This window comes from Dendrobium catenatum, unplaced genomic scaffold, assembly GCF_001605985.2.
Source record: "Dendrobium catenatum unplaced genomic scaffold, ASM160598v2 original_scaffold_6507, whole genome shotgun sequence".
Lineage (NCBI taxonomy): Eukaryota > Viridiplantae > Streptophyta > Magnoliopsida > Asparagales > Orchidaceae > Dendrobium > Dendrobium catenatum.
Window position 1 is genome coordinate 70,499 of NW_021324968.1, and position 19,066 is coordinate 89,564.

Genomic DNA, 19,066 nt, shown 5'->3' on the forward strand with positions numbered 1-19,066 from the left:
CGAACATTTCTCGAAGGACTTTTTAGCCCGTTGAATTGGTGGCAAATGGTTTATGTTGACAGATTAACTAACGTGAAAGACGTAGGAAGACTTGGGTGAACAAGAAATATAGGAGGGATACAGTAAACAATTCAAGCAGAAATAAATCTACCAAAGATAAAAGAACTGAAATACCAAACCCAACAACTCTACCAAAGACATAAAAGTAACATAATTCAATCCATTTCAGAATCGGAAGAGTGTAAAGCACAACTAAATGTAAATACCATCAATCAAAGCAAAAATGGTGACCATACATACATTCACACTACTCCTGAAACCAAGTGGGAACAAAGGAGAATTTACAGCATTAAATACCTGTCATATTAAAAACTTTCAGCTTAGCTTACGTTTCAATTAAAAATAACGTAATACACCATCAATAGCTCCTGTAATATATGGACATTATGACTTCATTTGGGATGACTTTCTTGTTGCTTCTTGAAGCAGTTTTTCAATACAAAACTTTTAATTATTAAATTAAAGAGCTACTTTAAGAAGCAGCAAGAAAGCCGCCCCAAACGAAGCCTATATCAGATTGCAGCAGAGTACTATAGTATGTTGATGCCAGTTGTTGGTAGAAGAAATGGAGGAGGTCATCACTTGAAAGACGCTCTCTAGCCTCTGCTTAGGCTATCTAAAAACTGATGACAATAGGGTTTAGAGGTTGGTTACTAAATAGGCAGTTATAAACACTATATTCACTTGAGAGGATATGAGACACCAATAATGGAAGGGTGGGTGTGGGGGATGGAAAGCCAATGACATGAGACTTACGCCACAATGACCAAATCTGGATGTGGAAAGAATCATATAATGTTTTCAATAATATGATGTTTGTCGGACTCCAATTCCGGCATCCATCAGTTAATGCACCATAAGTACTAATGAGCTCCCAGTAGCGCATGAGGGATTTTACAGATACTTTAACAGGTATCCAAGGAGAGCACCTTGCTCCCATGTGTCTTCAGCTCCATTCGTCGGAGTAGCTGTGAATGCTATAATGCTCTCTGGTGACCTAGACCAGAAAAATCTGCATTGGATTGCCAAACAGTTTTGTTAATCTTGACAGTCTAATAGATGAAGGGAAAGAAAATTAAAGCATAAAATTTAAACCTAGTTAACATAATGTTAAATTTGGTGAAATAAACCCTAAAAAAAAAAAAAAAAAACATAAAATTGTAGCACTCTGCACACAATGAAGATGGAGCAAAAAATTGAGCTTTCATGTAGGTGAAAATTGAAAATTAGGTTGTGGGATGAAAATAAATCATGCAAAGTTGGAGATAGTATGAAATTCCTAGTAACAGAGTAATGCTGGGTGAAATAAAAGCTCTGTTGTGAAAACGGAGAGTACTTAGTAAGAGTCATGGAAAAAAACTCTCCCAGAAACATTTGATTTGTCTGGATTAGATTCACAGCTTAATATATTCATGATCACTTTAATGGATCCTAGAAAATATTGGTGGGATCCATATTATGGGAAAAAATAGAAAGGCCTAAAATACTACACTTGCTTAAAAAGAAATTCTGAAACAACCAATTCGTTTGGCATTATCAAATATTAGGATAGTGTATCAGTAAGAAAGCAAAAAATAAAGTTTCCATAGTTTAGAAAGAGTATTAAAATCAAACAGAATCATCAAGCAAAAGAAATAGAGCGGTAACTAAAAAGGCTAATTTCAAACCAACAAAAATTTGGACTCAAACCTACCTCTAGATGCAAAGATGAAAGGTTCCAAGGCAAGACAGGCATGCCACTCTAATAGTGGCACTGCTGTTCTTAGTCCTGTTGCAATCTAAGGATACCTGATATTCATAGGAAAATGGAAAGTGCATTAGCATAGATAGAAATCATCAAAGCGTGGCTATGAACATTTGCACTTTACAACCTGAAGATTTTTTCCCTGATGCTCTCAGCTTGCTGCATGATCTGATCCGCTGCCGTAAATATATTGAGATGAATTTGCAGGAATAATGAACTGAGGCTGAGCTGGTGCAGGTATCACAACCCCTTTAACCCAGGACAAGGAACTTCAAACTAATAAGCTTCCTTTTTCAAAAACAAATAACCAAAAAAAAGTCTAGGACACTCGCAGTTTATTGCAGGGGATAAGAATAATCCCTGTATAATAGAACATAAAATTAACTTTTTTTTTAGTTTCAAAGTCTCAATGTAAAAAAAAGGAATAATACTTGATAAGGAACATTATTTACAGGATTACAAAAACCTTTATTGTTTTTCCAAAACTGTTGGTTAGGATACACAACTATTTAATGAACAACAAGCATATAGATGCAGACATGATTTTGGCAAATTAAAACTTGATGTCTATAAATAAAAAAGGATACATTAGAAACGTTTCCCAAGTCACAAGAACATCACATAAAATAACATGTGGGAAGAAAGCGGATAAAAGAACTTTGACAAGAATTATCGATCAGAACACATACTTGGGTATGGTGCTTGATTTGCAGGGCGTGGTGAAGCTGTTAAGCCATTGATACTGTGTCCCCCCGGTTGCATAAAAGGATGCCCAGGCACTGTGTAGCCCTGCATCGTTGCAAAACCTTGGGCAATGGATATCGGTTGGCTCAACTGACCATAAGGGTAGATAGCTGTATTTACTGCCCCAGGAACACCATAAATTTGAACATACTGCTGCGACATCAATGGGTTATGGATGCTCTGTATGACAGTAGCAAGATAAACTATCACGAGGAAGTATAAACAAAGCATCCCAAGTTAATTGGAAAAAGGATACAAAGATTTTTTTTTTTTTTTTTTGTACTACCCAACCTGAGGATAGGCATACTCTGGGCCATATGCTGTGTACCTGCATAAGGAAAATTAAAATCCTTATGATGAAACATTAAAGTGGCAAACAGTTAAACTCGGTAGATTTAGTACTACCAGTAAACAAAATTTCCTTTTTTGCACATTCCGTTGAAAACACACTACTAGCTAATTGATGGACCGGCCGATTTGATTGTAAAGGAATTAAAAATTTTCTTAATCAACGGAATGTGTAAAAAAGAGTATATTTGGGGGCTGATTTAGAGGGGATTAATTAGGAAATATTTCTTGATTGAAGAGGGCAAATTTGATGGCTGATTTGGGGAATGATTTTGAGGGGATTAATTAGGAAATGTTTCCAAATTGAAGAGGACATATTTAGGGGCAGATTTCGGAGCTGATTTGAAGGGGGGTTAATTAGGAAATGTTTCCTAATTGAAGAGGGCAAATTCGAGGGCTGATTTGGGAGGGAGATAATTAAGGAAATAGGGGGGAATTGGGGGAGGGCTGTTTGGGTTTTTTATGTTTATTGTTTTCCTCAAATAGATGATTTTCCCAAGGTTAGGATGATCGGATAATTGGTGGCTGTTTTAGTGTTATTGGAGTTTGGCGTCTTCGGCTCTAGCGACGTCTAGAGATTGGGAGAGATAAATCCTCCTCTTGAATTGAGGAACGACTGTATCTTGAAATTTTACTTCCATAATATTAGATGTTTGCAATAAAATTACTGCTTTCTGGTTTTCTATTAGAGTTTAGTGGATATTGCTCGCTGTTTTTGCCAAAATTGTTAGGTTTTACTCGAGATCTTCAAGTATTTCCTATCACTAATCCATATTTCAGATATGCAAAATGTCATAAGCCTACTATCCGTAATACAATCTAGTTTTTTTTTTTTTTTTAGTTTTATTAGTGGGTTCTTTGCTTTGGTGGTCTTATTGTATGTTTTTACTTGGCAGACAGGAACAAGATAAATTTAGAGCAGATAGCATGCCATCCTTCCATTCTTATGTTCTATTCCTTAGTCATATATATATACCAACAAATCCAGCTTTCAACATTATTCTGAAGTTTTATAAGATTGTTGGTTTTGTAAGAAAAACCTCCATGAATAATTATTAACACATAATATAGAACCCAAAAAAAAATGAATGATAGGGAACACATAACAAACTATGAATAATTAGGAAAAGACTAATGATGATAATTTGAGTTTCAAATACATTTAAAAAATATGCGAAACTTTTCACAAAATTGAGCAACAAAGCTTTGAGATGCAATGCTCTCCATAAAATTTCAAATTATTATATTAGAATTAAAATGAGGATGGAATAACTGATAATTAACTTACCCAACAGAAGGATAAGAAATCGGATGCTGATAGTTGTAGGGAAGCACTTGATGATGATATGTAGAGCCTCCAATGTAAGCTCCTCGTGGAATGGGTAAACCTCCAACATAAGGGCTAGGAGTCCTTAGGTGTGCTATAAACAAAAAGTTCATAATAAACAAAAAACAATCAAATAAAAATAATAAAGTTCATCCAAGAAATTATAAAGTGTGGTCGGTATCATCAACAAAATTAATAATTCCAAGATGAAAAGTCTTAACCCACATTTAGATTTTTTTTATGGAAGAATGGAACAAAATCTGTAGCCTATAATAGTTTAAACACGTATGGTACTCCGTTCCGATAAAATTACTACAAAAGCAATGGATCCACACATGATGCTTGAATCTAAGATTAAGAAAATACTCATCCTAGTATGACACTTACCAAAATACCAAACTTTAAATCCTAAACTATCAATCTCCTTAGCCTTCCTTACCCATTTAGTTTTCTGAATGCATAGACTATTTATCTTCTATGAATTATAATATTATTTAATTTCATTAATTTACATGTCAGGGGACCAACATTCCAAGATCCTATCCTAATTCTAGTTTCATGGACTAGCATCTTTTGCCCACATTTATCCATGATGTAGGAACCCTTGCCTATTTAACACTACACCTGAGCGTCGGTGTAGCGGCCCTTGCACACTTTTCGTTATATTCAGGTCATACAGCGAGTCGCTTCCAGAGAATGCCCTAGCATTAATACAACGCATTAAATAATTCATGACATGATTATTTGAGAAATTTTACATTGGTTGTCAACTACCTAACACAACCCTCCACTTTTCTTATTCAGGACTTGGGACCTGGCAATGACAATGTTTTTACGGAATCTAATAAGTATAAATTTAAATACTGCAACTTCTCCTCCTTTAGGAAATAGCAATGCAATATCCGTTAAGAAACATATAAATAATTAATCATCATATCCTCTTGCAAAATCATAGTTATATGCATGATTTGTATGAGAAAATTTTGAAGAACGCACTGCTAACTAGGTTAATTATAACTATTAAATATGCGAATTCGAGATATGTGAAATTTAAATTAGGTAATAAAATAATAATTCGTTTAAACACTAAATAGTTTCCTATAGGAACAAAAAAAAATGCTAAAATAATGGAGCCATATACAGTTATTCAACAAATTTATGAATGCATAGGAATTAAATATCTCAGAAAAATATGTCATTAGTCTAAATTTTAATGCACCTAACTTAACTTTCTATATAAACAACAAACTAATGCCTTATATGCCTCCTCTTGAATTTACATCCAACACATCACATGTGTAATTTCCATAATACAAATTTTGTACAAAAAGTAATAATAAATGGCGATATTATGGCCACTCTTGATGACGAGTATCAAAGGTAGTTTTGCGATAGATAGACCGACTTATATATGATAACTCATGGATATTTTTACAAGAAATCCAAAAGCTACTATATATTTATTGGAACAATGTTGAGAAAACAATCTTCTTTTTTTTTTTATATAAGGAAGAATTGATATAAGTTGGTTGAAGTATTTATAGGAGCCTCTTCCATATACATAACTATATATTCCTGTGGCTATTTCCTACAACGAATTTCTAGTATTGTAGAAATTAGAATTTACAACTTAACCTACTCCTATGATTTTAAACACAACTTTGTTGTGTCTTGTCGTTGCTGATATTTGTTGCTTTTTTTCTCTATTATTAAGCTCTGACAAAGCATCTATGAAGTAGGCAAGGGGGGGTCAATCCGAATCCAAAAATTTGGATTTTTGACTTCCCTTGAGCTTGCTAGCTCATTAATTTTTGAGCTGAAATTTAACTCATTATGAGTTGGTTTTTAGTTCATTTATTGAACTAAGAGTTAGCTCATTATGAGCTATGTCTTTAGTTCATTTATTAATTTATTGGTAGCTAATTAATCTTGTCTCTTCTCCTCCCCTTTTCTTTTTAAAATTCAGAGTTGTCTCATGGGTTCCTGTGCCTTAGCTCCTTGGTTCCCACGGTTGGCTGTGCTGGGTGGTTTTCTTGTGCCTTGGTGCCTCGGTTCCGTGCAGACCTCCTTGGTTCTTATGCTTGCCTCTTCGGGTCCTAGGCTAGGCTGTTATCCCGTGGTTGCTGGGGTTTTTCCGTGGTTTTGGTGCTTTGTTTCCTGTGTAGAATTAGGGAATATTATGAGGTAGCTGTTGGCTTTTCATTTCCCTCATTAAATTAAAAATATGAAGGATTTTTTGGGGCTATTTTGTTTCTCCTCTCTTGCCTATAAATATGAGATGTTTTGAGAGGGAATGAAAGTTGAAAATGTGATTTTTGGAGTAAGAAAACTTGAGGGTTTTTGGAAAAGCTTGAGAGCTTTGTCCACTTCTTCTCTTCTTCTAGGAAGGCTTGCAAGCTTCTCCACCCTTCGTCTTGGCTTCTAACCTCTTTCTTCTCGCCACAAGTGCCACCTCACTTGTATCCTTCTTCTAATTGATGAAAGCAAGTTTAGGGTTTTTATTATATAAGTTTGGTCTTGAAGATTGTAAGTGTTGTTTGTAAAGTGTCTTGTTTGAGTCATTTGTAAGTGTCCAAGTTGTAATAGTCTTTTATCTTATAAAAAGTTCGTTTTTGTCTAATTTGTCTAAATTTTGTGAGTTCTTGTAATTTTCTAAATCCTAGAAAGTGTCTTCTTTTGTGATAAAAAATTTGGGGCCCTCTCCCAAATTTTTTATTGCATCAATTTGATATCAAAGCAAGTTAGGAAGTCCTAGGTTTATGAGTCAGTTTGTCGTGTGTCTTGATGTCATAAGTTGTTTTGTTTGTGAGTTCTAGTGAGTCTTGCAAGGTCATAGTAGTTATTGTGTGAGTCTTGTCATGTGAGTCTTGTGAGTCTTGTTTTGTTGAGTCTTAAAAAAAATGGATAAAGACAAAAAGATAGACTCAGTCAAGGAAGAAAGCAATCCAGAAAATCTTGATGTCCCTCTTTCGATGGATAGATGGATTCCATCAAAGTCAACAAATCCCCTGCAATATGAGCTGTACAAACTTCAATCATGGATGCATATATGTACAGAGAGATACATGAAGAAGAAACAACGTTTACAAGATCAGTTTTTGAAAGAACGAGAAGAAATTCAGAAAAAATATGACGAAAAAATTCAAGAACTGGATGATCCGTCTTTGTCTCCTCGGAAGAAAATAAAAAGCAACTCATCGGAAGATGAGTTTTCCAAGTAGGGGAGTCTGATGAAGGCAGGGGGGGTCAATCCGAATAAAAAAATTTGAATTTTTGACTTCCCTTGAGCTTGCTAGCTCATTAAATTTTGAGCTGAAATTTAGCTCATAATGAGCTTGTTTTTAGTTTATTTATTGAACTAAGAGTTAGCTCATTATGAGCTGTCTTTAGTTCATTTATTAATTTATTGGTAGCCCATTAATCTTGTCTCTTCTCCTCCCATTTGCTTCTTAAAATTCTGAGTTGTCCCATGGGTTCCCATGCCTTAGCTCCTTGGTTCCCACGGTTGGCTGTGCTGGGTGGTTATCCTGTGCCTTGGTGCCTCGGTTTCGTGCGGACCTCCTTGGTTCCTGCGGTTGCCTCTTCGGGTCCTAGGCTGGGCTGTTTTCCCATGGTTGATGAGGATTTTTCCGTGGCTTTGTTGTTTTGTTTCCTGTGTAGAATTGGGGAATATTATGAGGTAGCTGTTGGCTTTTCATTTCCCTCATTAAATTAAGAATATGAAGGGTTTTTTGAGGCTGTTTGGTTTCTCCTCTCTTGCCTATAAATATGAGATGTTTTGAGAGGGAATGAGAGTTGAAAATGTGATTTTTGGAGTAAGAAAACTTGAGGGTTTTCGGAAAAGCTTGAGAGCTTTGTCTACTTCTTCTCTTCTTCTAGGAAGGCTTGCAAGCTTCACCACCCTTCGTCTTGGCTTCTAACCACTTTCTTCTCGCCACAAGTGCCACCTCACCTGTATCCTTCTTCTAATGGATGAAAGTAAGTTTAGGGTTTTTATTATATAAGTTTGGTCTTGAAGATTGTAAGTGTTGTTTGTAAAGTGTCTTGTTTGAGTCATTTGTAAGTGTCCAAGTTGTAATAGTCTTTTATATTATAAAAAGTTTGTTTTTGTCTAATTTGTCTAAATTTTGTGAGTTCTTGTAATTTTCTAAATCCTAGAAAGTGTCTTCTTTTGTGATAAAAAATTTGGGGCCCTCTTCCAAATTTTTGATTCCATCAATTTGGTATCAAAGCAAGTTAGGAAGTCCTAAGTTTATGAGACAGTTTGTCGTGTGTGTCTTGATGTCATAAGTTGTTTTGTTTGTGAGTTCTAGTGAATCTTGGTAGGTCATAGTAGTTATTGTGCGAGTCTTGCCGTGTGAGTCTTGTGAGTCTTGTTTTGTTGAGTATTTTTTTAATAAAAAAATGGATAAAGACAAAAAGATGGATTCGGTCAAGGAAGAAAGCAATCCAGAAAATCTTGATGTCCCTCTTTCGATGGACAAATGGATTCCATCAAAGTCAACAAATCCCCTGCAATATGAGCTGTACAAACTTTAATCATGGATGCATTTGTGTACATAGAGATACATGAAAAAGAAACAACATTTACAAGATCAGTTTTTGCAAGAACGAGAAGAAATTCTGAAAAAATACGAAGAAAAAATTCAAGAACTGGATGCTCCGTCTTCGCCTCCTCGGAAGAAAACAAAAAGCAACTCATCGGGAGATGAGTTTTCCAAGTAGGGGAGTCTGATGTAGGCAAGGGGGGTCAATCCGAATTCAAAAATTTGGATTTTTGACTTCCCTTGAGCTTGCTAGCTTATTAATTTTTGAGCTGAAATTTAGCTCATTATGAGCTGGTTTTTAGTTCACTTATTGAACTAAGAGTTAGCTTATTATGAGCTATGTTTTTAGTTAATTCATTAATTTATTGGTAGCTCATTAATCATGTCTCTTCTTCTCCCCTTTTCTTCTTAAAATTCTGAGTTGTCTCATGGGTTCCCGTGCCTTGGCTCCTTGGTTCCCACGGTTGGCTGTGCTGGGAGTTTTTCCTGTGCCTTGGTGCCTCGATTCCGTGCGGACCTCCTTGGTTCTTACGGCTACCTCTTCGGGTCCTAGGCTGGGCTATTTTCCCGTGGTTGCTGGGGGTTTTTCCGTGGCTTTGGTGCTTTGTTTCCTATGTAGAATTGGGGAATATTATGAGGTGGCTATTAGCTTTTCATTTCCCTCATTAAATTAACAATATGAAGGGTTTTTTTGGGGTTATTTGGTTTCTCCTCTCTTTCCTATAAATATGAGATGTTTTGAGTGGGAATGGGAGTTGGAAATGTGATTTTTGGAGTAAGAAAACCTGAGGGTTTTGGAAAAGCTTGAGAGCTTTGTCCACCTATTCTTCTCTTCTTCTAGGTCGATGAGTTGATAGGCTCCTCCCTGGTACACCTTCTCGATGACAAAAGGGCCTTGGTTCGAATTTACCACCCATTCTTCGGTGTGGGATAATTGGCCTTCTCAGCACCAGGACCAATTCTCCTTCTTGAAATGCTCGAGGGCGTACCATACGGTCGAAAGATTTCACCATTCTTGCTCAATAAATTTCTCAATTTTGTTGCGAGCTTCTCCACCCTTCGTCTTGGCTTCTAACCTCTTTCTTCTCGCCACAAGTCCCACCTCACCTGTATCCTTTTTCTAATGGATGAAAGCAAATTTAGGGTTTTTATTATATAAGTTTGGTCTTGAAGATTGTAAGTGTTGTTTGTAAAGTGTCTTGTTTGAGTCATTTGTAAGTGTCCAAGTTATAATAATCTTTTATCTTATAAAAAGTTTATTTTTGTCTAATTTTTCTAAATTTTGTGAGTTCTTGTAATTTTCTAAATCCTAGAAAGAGTCTTCTTTTTGTGATAAAAAATTTGGGACCCTCTCCCAAATTTTTTATTGCATCAATCTACGACCAAATTTTTGTGATTTTCTACAACTGCAGCAAGAATTCTTCCTATGCTACTAGACTTAATGACTTCGATTGGTTCTTATATGATTTTTTTTTCTATCATCATGATGAATATGGAATTTCATTAGGTTTTGTAATTATGGATAGAGATCTTAAGCACGTACATTTTTTTTTCTAAGTAAAGCTCTCTTTGAATGTGTTATTCCTTATATTTTTAAAAGTCGAAACCTTGATTAACTGAGAGACAATAAAATTTCTAAAAGAGACTTTCCTTCTACATGCATGAGGATTAATACTGATATTTTAGTGACTTGTTTCCTACTTTTGCATTCATTGCTCAAAAGTTTATTATTGGATAAATTTATTCAACTCTAATAAAATTTAGGTTTCAAAGATCGTGTGGATTACAACTCATTACATGATTTGCTAGATTCTAAATATCTTTGTTACTTCTAGAAGAAGACTTAAATTATCTTCAGAATCAATTTCCTGTGCCTTTATTTTTTGATTTTCATCCAAAGTAATGAATATTAAAATAAACTAATGCCCTGTGAGATTTTGTGTGCACATTGCATAATGGAATGATTTTCTACATCTCGTATTAGATTTACATTAGAAACCTATCTCTAAGATGTCTTGAATCACATATTTATAACTAATACAACTCAATACCTCAATGATAAACATGTAAAAGCTTTGAGTGAATAAAAGTTATTAATTTAAGTTGTACTTGAATCCCAAGTATATGGCATTTTTTATGGAAGTTCCAGCACACTATAAATAGATTTGTTAGATAAACCATTGAATCTAAAGATATAAGTCAACATAAAGCACCATTTTAACTTTAAGAAGCATGTAAGCAGAATGAATGATTGATATACCCTCAATTTAATAGTGGTATACATGCACTTTTACATCATATTCAATAGTGATGCAAGTTTGATCTATTGATTGAAATGTATGGCAATGCCTATGTCAGACAATATGATCAATCCAACTAACACCAGGATCAACTAACACTCAGCCAGTCCAAAAGCATATTGCTTTAGCTACCAAGAATTCTCCTTTAATGAACCTATTGTTTGCAGGTGATGGTGGACAATCAATAGTTGCAGTTGGGAAAGCAAGGCAACTGTTGGTTAGCATGTAGGTAATTAGTAAGATGAGACTATGGTCAACACCTTCCTGTAATAGGGCAACATCATGGAACCAGTCATTGCAAGTGTAGACATGAATAGCCATTACCCTGGAAGAAATTATAAATGACTGTTGACATTTAAGGGTTCTCTGAGGTTCACATTAAAACCTTGCAGATTTTGCAATAAGTGGTTAAGTAATGGCTGTTTGGCACCCACAAAAGGCATGGAGGTGAGTACGGCTTCCCAGGCGACATGGAAGTATGGAACTAGTTATTCATTTGTAGCCATAGTTACAATATCCCTGTATCCCTGCCAATATTTCATTTAGTAGAAATCATCTTAGAATTAACCCTATAAACATCAACAACTATATCTTTTTAACAATCTACCAATTATTATGTATACTTCATTCAAAATGATTACCTTCCAAACAAACAAGCAAACAACCAACCTTCACTATTGTCTTTAAAATTTTCACCTTTTTATTTAGTTTCTCGTAAACATACAATAATTCTTCTTCTTCAATCATAATTGTACGACTTAGCCAAAGCTTGCCCTTTTTTAATTACAATTAGGTTAGGATAAGCATTAATTGTGGAGTCATTCTAGCCAACCTTGGCTGCTTCTTACCATAAAGCTTAGTTGGTGTGTATAACCTACAAGTGAAAACCTAGCCAAACTTCGGCAACTTCCCACCATTATCAAGTTTGGTAAAGATGCAGTGATTTGGAAATCTCATACAACAACAACAACAAACAACAACATCAAGCATTTATCCTACAACATGGGATCGACTACATGAATCATTTTTATCTATTATGTCATACTAAGAATAAAATTCTCATTTAAATCTAATAAAGGAATATCATTTCTAATACTTTCTAACAAAATCTTTTTAGGTGGTCTATCTCTACTTTTCTTAACATAGGCCAGATCTAATATATATACTTTCCTCACCGATTTGTCAAAAGGCTTACTTTTTTTTTGTGACAAAACCATCTAAGGCAGCTCTCTAATCTTATCTGCCACTAGAGTTACTCAAAATCGTTTCACGTACATACTCGTTTCGTGATCTATCTCTAAGATTAAAGCCACTCATCCACCTAAGCACCCTCATCTATGCAACACTTAACTTAATTTTATGCTTCTCTTTTAATGGCGAACATTTTGCACCATAAAGCATTACAGGTCTTACGACCATCTTATAGAATTTTCGCTTAAGTTTGAGGGGTTTCTATCACACAACAGGCCCGATGCATTCCTCTACTTCAACCATCCAACTTGAATTCTAAAAACAATATCTCCATTTATGTCACCAACACTTTGAACAATATACCCAAGATATCTAAAACATGTATTCTTTTTAATGACTTGATCGCCCAAAGTCACACTCCCCCCAGTAGATCTATTACTACTAAAATTACACTCCATATATTTGGTTTTAGATCTACTCAAACAAAAACTTTTAAACTCTAAGGTTAACCTCCATAATTCAAGTTTCCTTCAACTCCCTCTCTAGGCTTAACAACAAGAAGAATATCATCAGCAAAAAATATACACCAAGGTTCAACCTCTTGCAAATGTCTAGTAAGAACATCCATAATTAAAGCAAAAATATATGGTCTTAAAAATGATCCTCACTGTAATCTAACTGAAATAGGAAAATACTTGGTCAAACCACCTTGTGTTTGAATACAAGTAATAGCTTCTACATATATATCCTTATTGACTTGAATATAAGCATTATTAACTCCTTTCTTTTCTAGAACTCTCTAAAGCACTTCTCTTGAAACTTTATCACATGCTTTCTCTAAATCAATAAATATCATAATTAGATCCTTATTATTCTCTCTATACTTTTCCATCAAACCTTTTAATAAATGTATAGCTTCCATAGTAGACCCCTCGGCATGAATCCAAATTAATTTTCAAAAATATTAGTATCACGTCGTAACTTATGCTCAAATACTCTCTCCCATAATTTTAATGCATGACACATTAACTTAATTCCTCTATAATTTGCACTCTTGTGCATCATCTTTATTTTTAAAAATAGGAACCAACAAACTCTTTCTCCACTCATCTAGCATCTTTTTAGTCATCAAAATAATATTGAAAATTTTAATAAGCAAAGAAATTCCTACATCTCCTAAGCATTTACACACCTTTTTTTGAATATCATCAGATCCAATTTCTTTTCCACACTTCATTTTCTTTAAAGCCCCTCTAACTTTGGTTTTACTAATATGACGATAGAAACGATTTGAAAATGTCATTAAAAAACATTAAATTTGCACTCAATTTAAGGATTTTAATATATGATTTGAAATTTAAAGTTAATCAAACATTATCAGTCAACCTTTCTCATCAAGACTTAAGATTGATAAAATTTTTTTTGCATAGATAACATCCTACCCAAGCTTTGCCTGCTTCTCACCACAATTGGTAAATGATCATGCACATTGTTGAATCCAAATTTGTCAGTAGACAACACAAAAAATTTTACTTATAAGACTCACAAGGCACACCGAGAAAATACTAGGGATAGAAAATATAGAAAAAAAAATTAGAGTGAGAAGCTCTAGGATTTTATTAGATTGCCAAAAGTAAATACTTCATAATAACTTGATGTGGCAAAGCTTCCTCTTGATCCTCTATTTATAGGTTCAAGCCAGGATTTGTTGTTACGGGAAAAAGATATACAAAAATGAAAATACTAACCAAGCTTTTTACTATTAAACATATAAGGAGTGTATCCTAAAATACAATGTGCTGCATGAATAATTTATTCAGTTGTCATTAGTTGAAGTCACCAACTTGATGGATGAAGTGGCCAACTTGATGAATGAAATTTCCAATGTGCTGCATGAAGTAGCCAACATATTAGATGAATCCATTAACTTGTCAGATGAAGTTTCTGAGTTGTTCGAATGAATGTGAACAAGTACCTTGTACGGTTGAATGAGTAGGCCTCTTTAGGCATTGGGTTGAATATATCCTAGAGAGTTTATTATGGGTTTTACAAGTTCATCATGATCTTTGCAAGTTCACAATGACCATGATGAGTTAACTATCTTTAGCCTTCTTGTTTTGCCAAGATGTCTTGAATTGGACCAACTTTTCTTGAACTTAGTCCTTGAGATATTTGAATCTACATGCATCACATTTGAGAAATCTTTCACTAGTAGCTATAACATTTTACTAGGTTGGAGCACTGTAACTCTAGTTAATCTTCTTTAGTCTCTCCTTACGAAATATAACATCATAAGTGACCTAGTAAAACATTCTTGCTGATATATATATAAGTAACTTAAAGAGTTCATATGAGTAGATACAGCTATTACAAGAAGGGGACATTACCAAGTAGCTTTGAATTAAGTATATTATCGTAGAGATATACCAAATGTAGGTGAACAAAACAAAGGATTACTCTTTCTTTTGCTATGCCTTTTCAAAACATGGCAAATCGCAAGCAAGGTTTAAATTATGCAATTGGATATTGAGGCATTTTTCATTCGTGAGTTGAGACGTACGCCTCAAAACAAAAAATTGAATAAAGTGAAAATAAAAGTTAAAAGTGATTTTTATATAATACCAAAATAATATATTAAAAAATGACATTAACTTTCTATTAAACAATGAAGTAACAAATTGTCATATATATAAAATAAAAAATTGCACAAGACATAAAGTGATAAAATGCATGAAATATAATTGAAATCAAAATATTAATAGGGAAAAATAACATAAAATAAATAAATTAAAGTATCATATAACATTAAATTAAACTTCAAACTCTTTCTTTCTCAAGTCCCTACTTATCCACATTTCATTCCTAAAGAAAACTAAAATAGTTGACTACAATTCAAAAATCATCTGCATTATCATCATTGAGGAAATTTTTTATTTGAGTCATCGTCATAAAAAATTGATCTACCTCTGTCTCATCATGTGGAGTCCAATGCCTCACAATCAGCTTCTTCATTTATTTTAGTCATATTCCTCTTTCATAAATATTTGTCATCAATATAAAGATGAAAGTAATACTCAAAGAATTTTAGAGGAAGGGATGGTAGTGGTGTGCGGCTTCTAAGTGATCCCCATCGATGTCCACAACGATGGTTGCTATGGCAGAGGTGGTGGCCTGGAGGTCGAGGCATGCAAGAGATAGTTGTTGCAGCTCGGAGGTGCATGAAGGTGTGATTTGTTCGGGACTTTAGTTTAGGATTTATATAAGTTTTAATAAAAAACATATAAATAGAGTGAGGCGTACACTACACACTAGCGAGACAAGGAGTGTCTTAGTTTGGTTAAGGCGCATGCCTCATAAAAAAAGTTCGAGTCGTAAGCCTCAAGGCGTTTTCACCGAAATTGGACTGAGACAAGCCTCGTATTACACAATTTTAAACAATGATTGCAAGTATGATGTGTGCCAAACTTTCAGCAAAATGTTATGCATTTTGCTTTTAAACCCTCTATGGTTTCACATTACAGATATATTATATTTCGTGCGGCAAGGCACAAAACAATAGTATAAGAAATTACTCAATGAAGCAAAAAATACTACCGGATGGACTTCCAGGAAAGCTGCTACTTAGTTTTCAATGCACCTAAAGGAACACTTCATTGAGCTCCAGCAATAGGCAGAAAGAATCAATCCACAGAGGGTCCATAAGAGCATAGTATGTTCATTCCATCAAAATTAGAATTTTTTTTATTGATGATCCAAACATACAAAGCAGTATGGTTTACTGATGAATGTGTTTCAATTGATTCACAAAAATAAAACTATAAGATAAATTACAACATATTCCCAAAATGCACAAACTAGAAGACACGAGCAATCAAAAACGATGCGCTGTTGAAAACGTGACATTCAATTTAAAGAAGGCAAACATAAATGATGACATATCATCAGAAATAAGAAAGGGAAGGATGAAAGCTGGAATAAGAAAATTAAGTAACATTTGAAAGTCGGATAGAATAACCTACCATAAGGGGGAGCAGGTCGAGGTCGGCCTAATGAAGCTAAATTGCAGTTAGCTCTTCGTCCATCTATGATCGGGCTCGGATTGGCACATGCCCTGCTTGCAGATTCTGGATGTCGAAATGTCACCTACATCCTCCACAAAAACCCATCATCAAAAGGAACAGTCAGCTGAAATCCCACACAAATAAAATAAAAGCTTAAAATGTTTCACCACTTTTGTGATAAAAAGTGGCCAGCTTTCACATGATCGTACAAAAGCATCGAAGAAACGACAAAGTAAGACTCACAAAACCATAGCCCTTCGACCTTCCAGTATTCTTATCCGAGATCACGACGGCCTCCAGAATATCGCCGAACTGCTCGAAGTGGCGCTGCAGCGTTTCGCTATGCGTCTCCCACGCCAAACCCCCAACAAAAACCTTCGTGTACGTCGTGTCGCCAAAAGGAGAATTGAAAAAATGGAATCCAGAGCTTGAGCTCGACCCCGAAACCGATCCCGACGCTGAAACAGGTACCGGCGGGCGGTAGGCCATAGATTCCCACTGCCCGGAAGAGAACCAATCCGAAAAACTAGAGATTCCGACTTTAATAGATACTACAACAAACGTAGCAACGATCAAGAAAATTGCTAATCAAAGTAAAAAAACCCTGGAAATCATCACGGAAAAGCGATTGTCGGTAAAACCCTAGCTTTCTAGCGTCGTGGGCAGAGTAGGATCCAAGAAGGAATGGGACTACTGTCATGAACAAACCACGGAAAATGACATCGATTCACTTCAAGTGGAGGAATTTTTATTGCGTCCTCCCTGACGCATCTTTACGTTCGAGATGACAGGGCCAAATAAGTTGTATAACAGGAGCAGAGGGCCCCACGAGGCTTATGAGCCAACCAGCCCCTACGAGCCATTATTATTACTATTATTTTCAAAAAATTTAAGTGATATTATAATTTTTTTTAAAAAATAAATATTTATATTATCCTATTTAAAATTTTATGGTTAGAAACAAAAGAATCCAACAAAAAAGTCAAATTGGGTAGCATATGTCTATCATATATTTCGATATCAACCTTGAAGTTTTGGCATAGGGCTATCAAGAATAAGTGATTACTATAAACTGATTAAAAATTATTTAATTTAATTATATTTAAATAAAAATTTAATGGATTTAATTTTAGATTATATGTTTATTTCTATGAGTAAAATTTGACTCAAAATTGAATTTTAAAAAATGTCAAACTTATGTGCTACCTTATAACTTAGATTGGTCCATTTTGAATTAACTAAAGAGTAAATTGATTTTTTAGTTTTAAAAAGAATTACATGCCATATAAACATATAGTAGGGCACATGTATGCTAGAGTTATGCAGACGACATTCTGGTCAGTGTTACAAGATGACTAGAGGTGCGAGTAGGTAGGGCACCCGGTAGTCGAGTTTCCATAGGTAGGATTGGATAGACGATCTGAGTCTCGATGAGAGAGTTATGTTAGACCAATAAGAAGACCAAGGGCAGTTCGACTTCATACATTTTTTTGAGGGACCATTTAGTAGAGGCAGTGGATCTGGTTATGTGGCAGGGAGGCCATCTGATAGCGGTTAGAAAGAGTCTGGTAGTTTTGTTACACCAGCTCCTATTCAGGCACTGTGTATAATATGACCTAGTAGGAGGCTCAAGACGCTCCAAATGTAGTTATAGGCACAACTTATATTTTTGATTATCTACGTCATATTTTATTCTATTTTGGAGTTTGTGATTCATTTATTTTTTAACATTTCTTTAATTTATTGCACCTACCTTCAATTTCACTATCATTTTCCCTTTTTATTGCATTACAAATTGGAGATGGTATGACAATCGATAGGGTCTATTTTTGTGACATTGAGGTTTCTAATAGAAAGTGGAGGTCTAATTTGATTTTATAAAAATAGGAATATTATGTAGTGCAATAAGCATCAATATAACATATATGGGGATATAGACATGATATAACATGTACATGAGACACATATATTATTAAAAATATAGGGCACATACACACTTTTGAAAAACATTTAAATTAATATATTTTAAAATTTAAAAGCACTACATATTAATTACACAAATTAAATAAAATATTAAATGAATATAAAAACTAAAATAATATGAGGATGTAAGAAAATATGATATTTAAGAATTTAAATTAATTTATAAAAAAGTACCTTATCATTCATAAATATTATGTTTCATAAAAATGAAAGAGAAATGAAAATTTACCCGAGAAAAATAAAGGAAGCGACATGTGATTTGCAAGCCTGTTGTGTCTATACACGAGGAATGTGAGGCTAATGTGGGCGCTAGCATTAAGGGGATGTGAATAAAAAAATTAAACTTGAGCATAACAAATTCTGAATTTAAGTATTTAAACTTGATCATTCAATGACACAATATCAAACATACTTATTTGATACTTTTTTGTTTTGTTTTGTTAAATTGGACACTAGAATAACAAGTATGATTCATATTAGAGGTGTTTCACACGTGTGTAAATTATGAAACATATTAAACATTATGTGCTATTTTATAATAACATGTTAGCGCGTCATAAGAGGAATCACATGCCACATTTCAAGTAGTAGTATAATATATGTAATTTTAGCTATTATATTCATTATATTTGAAGAGCAGTAGAATATAGGTGGTGAATACCATTGAAGCCTCAATTTGGAGGATCATGTGTGTAAGATGGAAGAACTTTAAATTCAAATCCTAAAATTTTTGGAGGAGGCTTGATAATAAAGCACCATCA

At 34.4% G+C, this 19,066-nt stretch overlaps 1 protein-coding gene across 5 annotated transcripts; it reads right to left on the minus strand.

The window, feature by feature from the left end:
* Positions 1-206: 206 nt before the first annotated feature.
* On the minus strand, positions 207-17,084 carry LOC110113663 (RNA-binding protein 24-A). 5 transcript variants are annotated; one of them, XM_028691541.1, is made up of 8 exons: positions 16,566-17,084; positions 16,281-16,404; positions 4,185-4,284; positions 2,840-2,876; positions 2,494-2,728; positions 1,932-2,053; positions 1,754-1,848; positions 207-1,072 (listed from the first exon to the last, which is right to left on the minus strand). In XM_028691541.1, exons 1-6 carry the CDS (start codon positions 16,809-16,811, stop codon positions 1,956-1,958), a joined length of 840 nt encoding a protein of 279 aa, XP_028547374.1. In that variant the 5' UTR covers positions 16,812-17,084; the 3' UTR covers positions 207-1,072; positions 1,754-1,848; positions 1,932-1,955. The 5 variants fall into 5 exon arrangements, with proteins under 5 accessions (XP_028547374.1, XP_028547375.1, XP_020701988.1 ...); XM_028691542.1 differs by having other exon boundaries at positions 1,932-2,073; positions 4,185-4,317; XM_020846327.2 differs by having other exon boundaries at positions 243-1,072; positions 4,185-4,317.
* Between the last annotated feature and the right edge of the window lie 1,982 nt (positions 17,085-19,066).